Source organism: Berghia stephanieae, chromosome 3, assembly GCF_034508935.2.
Source record: "Berghia stephanieae isolate SIO BIC M18660-M18661 chromosome 3, UCSD_Bste_1.3, whole genome shotgun sequence".
Taxonomy (NCBI): Eukaryota; Metazoa; Mollusca; class Gastropoda; order Nudibranchia; family Aeolidiidae; genus Berghia; species Berghia stephanieae.
This window is the reverse complement of record NC_088362.1, coordinates 33,573,882-33,582,495: the sequence shown is the minus strand read 5'-3', so window position 1 is coordinate 33,582,495 and position 8,614 is coordinate 33,573,882. Positions and strand designations below refer to the sequence as shown.

Below are 8,614 nucleotides of genomic sequence, written 5' to 3'. Positions count from 1 at the left end.
ATTTGCGCGGGAATTAATTAGGCTACTTACCATTGTTCCTTATAATTAGGTACTCAATCAGTGAAGAAACTAGAAACGGTCAACCAGTTTGTTTACAATGTGAGGCAATCGAGATGTACTGTGGCAATCCCTAACTTTCGATTTGAAGGTGTCTACATAACACACTTCCGGCTTTCGCATTTTAGTTTTTTCATACTTTTACTTCCCTCCAGGTAAATGTGGTCAATTTTGGCTTACACGAAACAGTGAAATTTATCGCTCACCGGCTCAGTTAAAATTGGCTACCATTGGGATCACGACAGGTTTGGAAAGTGAAAAAATAAGGCTGTGTGAAAATAATGCATAGCACTATGGAACATTCCTAATTACTTTACGGTCATTCAACTACGATTCATGAATTCTTTCTTTCTTCATTTCTTTCTTTCCTTTTTAAAATTATTTGAATTTGACGAATTGACTGATTTCAGTTAATTGACTGAGAATTTACAGGTCTATTTTTAAAGTCCACAATTCTAGCAGTTAAATATTCCATTAAATATGGAGATTGCTCCAAACATGTAACAAATACAACCTATATGTGACCTTCCATTCCATGTTTATAAAGTTTGATCATGTCTGAATTTTGTGCGAACCTGACATTGCAAGTTCGCCAACTTTAAATATATTATAGAAATGAGAGTTCACATTCTTTTAAAGAAACAAGAGTTCAAAAATACAAGTATGCCAATTCTATTTAATAGTAGTGTTGTATGGCTGTCTAAACCCCCATGTGCTTGTCCTTCATCCAGTCCATAAAAGTCTCCTCTGCCTGGTGTACCGTGAGGTATCCCCTTGGAATGGAGGTATCGGGGCAATCCCAATATCATGTGGTCCACATCCGAGTGAAGAGCAACGCAGTTGAAGCAGGCAAGGGAGGTAATATATCCCCATCTATAGAGGTTGTTGGCTCAGACTTTGACATATGTCTTACTCCTGGGCACACACCTCCATCTTCATTCTATTTAAGAATCTACATTATATCTAAAACCATCCAAAGGACATTCAGTCTAAGTCATCAATCCTTGAAAGCTTCGAGGTAATTAAAAATGGAATTGCTTCCTTATCATTCACACTAAACCAACAACTTTATATACATCCATGGGCATGATGAAAAACCAATTCATTCAATTTTACAAGGGCCAATTATTCTATGTAAAGCAATCCTCTCAATTGCCCATTGACTCAGAAACATTTGAAAGTTTCACCTCCATCCCAAGCATAACCAAAAACCATTCCTGATAATGTGTTGTAGTGTAATTCAATACAATTTGTTCCCCCCAGCCAATAATTTCTATCGTGTTAGAGTAAACATGATTCCAAAAATGGAATTTACTAGAATGTCAAAACTTGAGACGAATAGTTTACAAAAATACATTCATACTTCACAGAGGGGGTATATTAATTTAAACATAATTTGTTAATCTAGACATGGAAGTCAAATTTCAGTATCTGGTTTGTGCCAATAATAATACCGGATTGATACAGTCAATCACATATCATTGATACCCAGTTACCCACAACTCTCACTAAGACATTGGACACAGAAACACTTTCCCTAAATGACATGTCCAGACAAACTAACGGTAAGCAGCAAATGGATTAACAACACATGATTCGGCATGCCTTGCGAAAAAGGACTTTCCTCTCGATCCATAAATAAGATGACGTGGGCAATAAATACAAAATGCCATTTCCGGTTCACTTCAACCGGATAGAAATAATGAATGGACCTGAAAAAAAAAGAACGGAACGACGTGTGTGTGTCGGTAGCAAAATAGAAAGAAAAGGCCCGGTCCCCAACATGCTAAGTGTGTTAGTTGATTACTGACTACGTCGTGTGTGATCGACGACTCACGAACGCAAGCGACCGACACTAGCTAGCTATGTGCGGTCAGACAGTAGGCAGTGAATACGTACACGTCCGGGGAGTGTGGAGGTGGTGATAATTATTGACAAGATGGAATGCTGCTGGTTTGTTTTGTCTTTGACGAGATAAGTACAATATTTGTTTTTCTTTTTTTTAAATAGACTGTCGTCGAGGCACAAAATAAAACACTTTTATTTTCTTTTTAGTTGGTTTTGTCTTTTGACGTTACGAATATATATATATTTTTAACATTTATAATTTAAAAAAAAAAAAAAAAAAAATTTTATGTCAGAATTTATAGAGCAACATCGTACTGTCGGAATTCCGACAATTGTCAGAAGATTTACAGGCCTGAATATGACATGTCATTGTATTGGGCAATGAAGAAAAGAAGGGAGCTAAGCACATTGAAAGATGATATTTAAAATGTTTGCCCACAAGCTTCAGACTTAAGAGTAAGTAATGGTTTCAAGAAAAATGAATAGAACGAAGAATGATATGCAAGAAGCGATTTGGTTTGGTTTTTACACAATGCAGACAATGCTAGGTACAGGTACTTGTAAGCTCATGAATTGCTTAGATGAAAGCTGGTCATCATTATCATTAATAGTAAGTTATGATCATGATAATAATGATCAATCTCTTCTTTTTTAAGAGACCATTATGTCATCAATCCATAAATATTCGAATATGAGGCTGTAATAAAAAGTTGTTGCATGTCATAAAGTGGTGCAAGAACAGCGTTAACAACACTGAAGGTTGCCAAATTGGACAACTGAAGAAACTAATATTCTCACATGTACACCTCAATCAAATCAAACTATTCTCATACATTTCCCATCATTCTTTACTTTCAAAATTTTAAAATTTGACCTATGTATTCTTTTTGCTTGGCTTTTTATATATTGCTAAACTCTAGAGGTAAGGTCAAATCATTACTTTAGAACAGCGGGAAACAAAATGAAAATCATTGTGTCTGTTTTCATATCAAATTGCAAAAAGATAGAATGAATTTTTGCCTCCATCAGACTGACTTTTAGTCACTTTTAATAATGTCCTTGAATGATGCCACACACACAAACACATACACACACACAAATATCATATTTTTACAACAGTTATATGTGCAAACTTTCACTCACACTCAGATGTATATATCAAATACGGGCAGGATTACAGCTCAATATTTTCAAATGTCTACAAGAAAAATATCCCTTTATCTCCTCCATCTTACACTATGGGCAATAATGGCCATATCTTAAAACAATGGGAAAACAACTAGGACAGTCAATGAGTTTGCTTTTTAAAACACATAGATTCATTCAAAATGATTCACTTAGTATGGGGAATTCAAAAAGTGTTAACGAAAACTGAATATGACAGCTTCAAATAAAAGCAAAACAATACCAAAAAAAAAAAAAGGAATATTTCAGGCTCAAGTTCTTCTTCAGCCAACAACACAAACAATAGAGAGTTTTTGTTGTTAGCTGAAGAAAGGTTTTGATCTCAAAACGTTCTGTGTTAAGTAATTTGAGTTAAGTTATCATATTCATAATTGTTCAAGTTTACAGCTTCTAGCAGCAAAGTATTCACTTTGGAAGTTTCATAACTTTTCATCAACATGTCATGAAATCAATAAAAGAGCTCCCTTTTAAAATTTTACTCATTTGTAACGAAATTTAAAAAAAAAACAACTCATTTTAATGCATGAATCATTTTGAAAGAACCTGAACGATGGAGGATAATGTATTCTAAAAAATAACATTAGAGATAATACAAGATGTTGATATCATCACAGCAAACACAATGGTTTATCAAGGAACAGTAGGCTTAACGGGAACAGTGTGTAGCCCTGTTAACTTATAGCCTAACACTAACATCGATTAAAAATATTGTCACAATACAAGGCAAAATCACTAAAATATAATTCAAAGTGAGTTGTTATCGGTAATGCTCAAGGAGACAAATGGTTTCATTGATGAACTGTTGAAGACAACTCGCTGTTCACTTGAACTAGTGGTCGCCTTGTACTGTGACCAAATTTTTAGGCAGATATAAGGTTTGAAGGCTAGGAACAGTGGTGTTATCTTTCTTTTACTTCAAAGAGATAATATTTCCAATTTTCTTTAAAACGTCTGCTCATCATCGCATTCCTCTGTGCTGTGTCCAAATGCTGAGAAAAGAGTAGAAAAAATATTATATACCTTAGGAATATAATCTAAAAAATGTACTTATTAAATTGCAGCTTTGTGATGTTTAAAAAAAGGGTTTACCTTTTACCTTTATATACAATGAAATGATATAAATAAATAAATGTATACACCTTCTTCTTCAAGTACCAAGTCTGTGCCAGTCATCGGTGATAATGGTACGCTATTCATCTCTCTGATCAGATAACCTCAAAAAAAAACCAATATTACTCTTTTCTTTCTTAGTCACCCAGCTGTTCAAACTATTCAAATATGTTTTTCTTGGTCTACCTTTACTCTTTTTTACCTTCTATCTTTTCTGTGTAGCAAAATGTTCAATACATTTATGTTGATTTATGTGCCCTGAATTTTGAATATGTCTTTTTCTTATTGTACGAATTAGTAACCTTTTAGTATCAGCTTGCTCTAATACTTCTTCATTAGTTTTCTTCTTTGTCCATAAGATTTTTAACATCATTCTAAGAGACCACATCTCTGCTACCTCCAGTTTCTTTCTTATGTCTTCTGTAATTGTCCAACTTTCACAGCCATATAATAATACTGACCATACATAGGCCTTCAAAACCCTATGTTTTGTTGTCATTGAGATATTATGGTCTTTGAAAATTATTTCATTGAAACTATCTTTAGCTATTGCAATTCTTCGTTTTATTTCTGTGCTACATCTGCCATATGTATACATATCTAGATAAATAAATAAAGACAGATAAAAATAGACATAAATAAACTAATGAATGAATGTTTGTTTTGTTTTTTGTTTTTAAGGGTTTTACGGCGCTTGCAACACATTAAGGTCATATCAGCGCCAGTAAAAAGGAAGAAAATGGGATAGTAAAAAGTTCTAGAATTACAATAAAGCATCCAAGAAAAGAGAAGACAAAGGGGAATTGGTTCAAATAGGAAACAGACGTAGATTCCAAAAGCACTCTATCAAAGTACTTAGTTTGAGATTGCCTAAAAGTCTCATCCAGACACAAGCACATGTCCCCGCTAAGAGGAACACACTCAAATGTTTTACAAATCATAATAAATAATATAAAGAAGGCATAATACAGTGCATAACAGAGAGATGATTTACAATGAAAAAAATATCATCTCCCAAAACTAACTATACATTCGACTGTTTTCCTCTCAGCCAGGGCATCTGGCCAGGACCAGGACAAAACCAAGTAATCTCATTCCAAGACAAAGACAGAAAGCATGTTGGAAAACAGATATAAGGGGATAGAAGACACAGTGTGTACCTCCCTGCCCGCTATGGGAGGTCAGGATCCCCACCCAGAATGAATGAATGAATTTTGTTTTGTTTTCAAGGGTTTCACTGAGCGACTTTTAAGTCTTTTCAATGCCAGTAAAAACAAAGATGATAGGACCATAAAATCATTCAAATCAATGTACAGGGTATCCGAGAGAAAAAAGTAAGACAAAGGGAATGCATTCAATATAGAACAGACGTTGATCCCAGGGCAACAAATCCTTGTAGCAGTCAGAAACCATTTGAAAAGTCCCACTTTAACATAGTTATATGATCTCTACCAGAAGGAATAATTTCAAATGGTTACAAACAAGTACAATACTAAAAATAAACCAAACTATGACATGATATATAACAGAGATGATTCATAAGGGAAGATAGAAGATAAAACCATCTGTTTCCTCTCATCGAAAGACTCCAGGCAGAGCCCAGGTGAAAACAAATGGTTTAATTTCAGAACAAGGACACAAAACTATACAGCAAAGATGACTTATGTAAGAAGATAGAGAGATGGCAAGGCTATGGATCAATGTAGAATCAACTAGCTTTGGAGCAGCTAACATTTCCCTGCCTATGGGGAATTTCACTCGCCACAGATTGACAGTTAAGTCAATATATAGACGTATTAATGAGATAATTAATAAATAAATCTAAAAATATTGAATGAAACAAACATGGAGAAAATGATTTTTAAAACTTTATTTCTAAATCTAACAAACCCTTTTTTCTTGTAACTTACATTCGCATATTTCACAATAAGGCCGCACATTCTTGGGATCTCCGTGGTACCGGGTAGGCTCAGGACTGCTGGACATGGCTTGTTTGGGACAATCTTCTGTCTCATGCTGGTCAAAGATCTCACAGATGTCACAAAACAGGCGTGGTGGGGCACGATTGGAGACATAGGGAACTCTGGCAAAAGGAATATAATCATTCATGAGCAACCTACTAAATTACCATTTCTTTCTTCTACTTCATGACATAGTGGTCCCCTTTTATGGAGGATCACTAATAATTTGACATTCACATGAAGACACACACTAAAAAACAAAACAAAAGAGATAACACTTTTGATTTCACTGACGTTACTAATCTGTCATACTGAAGGAAACATTTTGGCCAATAACAATCTAAAATACCAATGATTATTAGAACAGGAAGAAAAAGTCAAGAAGAGAGCCAGCTTCAAATTCCCTCTCTGGTGCTTTTATCAGTTTACTGGGTGAAAGACAAACTTTCCAATTGGATATACGCACATCACACAAACCAAAAGCAAGCTTAACTCTTTAAGATTCAACCCGACAAAAACTGACAACGGCATAATATTCATGGGCGGGGTAGTCAAGACTGGCCTCAGTAAGTAAAATCCAATCGTTGTGAAGGAAATGACAGGCCCTGTCACTGCCGCAGGGTGTTTTCAGCTTTGATTTTTATAAATTTGCCGACAGAAAAGAAAATACGTTTCAGAAATTGCGATTTAAATCCTATTTTATTTGCGGGTGAAAATCATTGACATTGCACTTTGTTTGGTAAAAATCGGTAAAAAATTACGACTTTGGTGATGAAAAATGACTTTGAAGACCATTATTGTAAACTTTAAAAAATATTATGAATAATTTATAACTCCCTTATTTGTGGGTCGATTTTGTCATTCGAGGTATCAATTTTATTGTGATAAAGAGATAGGAACTTCAGAGTTATTTTTTCTGATGCGAAATTATTATTTTGTAATTTTAGCACCAAGAAAAATAGTCGGTAAATAAATTTGTTACACCTCTTTGATAGACCGCCGAGGTCCGTTCGTGTAGATTTGTGAATCAAGCATCTCAAAGTCTTCGACCAATCACAGGCTATCTATCCAGCTGGCCGAAACAAAGACGCTTCTCCCCGTCGATGTATTACGCTATTGTTATGCAAGGAATATAACACCTTATGGAGTAGGCCTAAAAGCTAAAATCTAAAAGTAAAAAATATAATTCTGAGGAATTTGAAAGTCACATTGCTGAAATCAGCTTGAAAAAATAAGTACATTGGTCTTTGTTTCATAAAAATCGGTTGAAAACCAACTGTTTTACGAATAAATTTGATTTTAAAAATTGCTTTTGTTTATTTTAGCTTTTTTTAGCAACTTTTTTATTTATCGGCCGATTTTCTTGATTTTTATATCATTCTTTATATCTCAAAGAGACGAGATCAGTGATATACTTTGTTTGTTTCAAATGTAACTAGAACATAATTTGGCTTTTTTACCTATCGACCATGCCTGGATAATTTATTCAACAACGTGGCGATGTGACGCAACTATTCCATGGCCGTCTTCCACTGCATCGACGATGATCCAATTCATTGTTGACGGCTGTTGACACGTGAGCTGCCAGAACGACCAATCGTTGAAGGGTCAAGATGCTCAGTAGCCAATCGTTCTTCGGTCAAAAAACTTATGAACTCACGAGAACAAAAGTTTGAAATTTGGTGATGAACGGACCTATGAAATCGTTTCTGGGCGGAGTTTAGCCATGAGTGACCGTAGAAAACGAAAAGGCGACTACAGATATCAAAGAGTAGGCTTATATCATCAAAGGATGTCTACATGATTGACATGGCCATATAGGGAACTCATTATCTACTCCCCCAAAAAGAATCTGAACACGAGAGGGTTAATAGCCTGATGTACAAATGCTTACCAAATAAATATAAAAAATACGAAGAATTTGAATTAGGTTACAATATAAAATACAGATGGTAGTTTAGCAATAAACGGCATTTAGCATTAGTCAACAAAAATTAAACATTTTTCATATAAGAGGAAAAACAAACTTTCTAATTGTACACACACATTGTAAACCAAGGGATGCTTAATATTGCTATGCAAATGTCAAGAGAAAAAAAGATACCAAAAAGAACTTACTCCATAGAATATTCAAATCTCCCTTGGTGTGAACGCCGAATCTTCCATGCAAAAACCCTTTATGTAATTCCGATTCTTCTGCTGCAGTCAACAATGACTGAATTTAGGAACTCAACTTGCCCCCTTTGCACTTTCTACTTTTCCTTCAGTTGGCAGTACACAGATCACCCGATAGTTGAAAATGGGACCCTTTGATTTTTAAAAAGAGGTCAATAAAATGAAAACCAAAATAAATTGTTGTATATTCATGTATTATTCAATTTGTTTTGATATGAGTCAAATGTTGGTGTTAAATACATTTTCCCCCCATGGAAGTTATTGACCTTTGGGAAAGA

At 34.7% G+C, this 8,614-nt stretch overlaps 1 protein-coding gene across 1 annotated transcript in view; it reads right to left on the bottom strand.

The window, feature by feature from the left end:
- Nucleotides 1-413: 413 nt before the first annotated feature.
- LOC144967576 (uncharacterized) overlaps nucleotides 414-8,614 on the bottom strand; it is a gene marked incomplete in the record, with an annotated part of 62,019 nt that continues 53,818 nt past the window's right edge. The window contains 2 exon segments of the mRNA XM_078905020.1: nucleotides 414-4,079; nucleotides 6,111-6,283. Of these exon segments, the coding sequence (XP_078761146.1) occupies nucleotides 4,033-4,079; nucleotides 6,111-6,283 (220 nt within the window).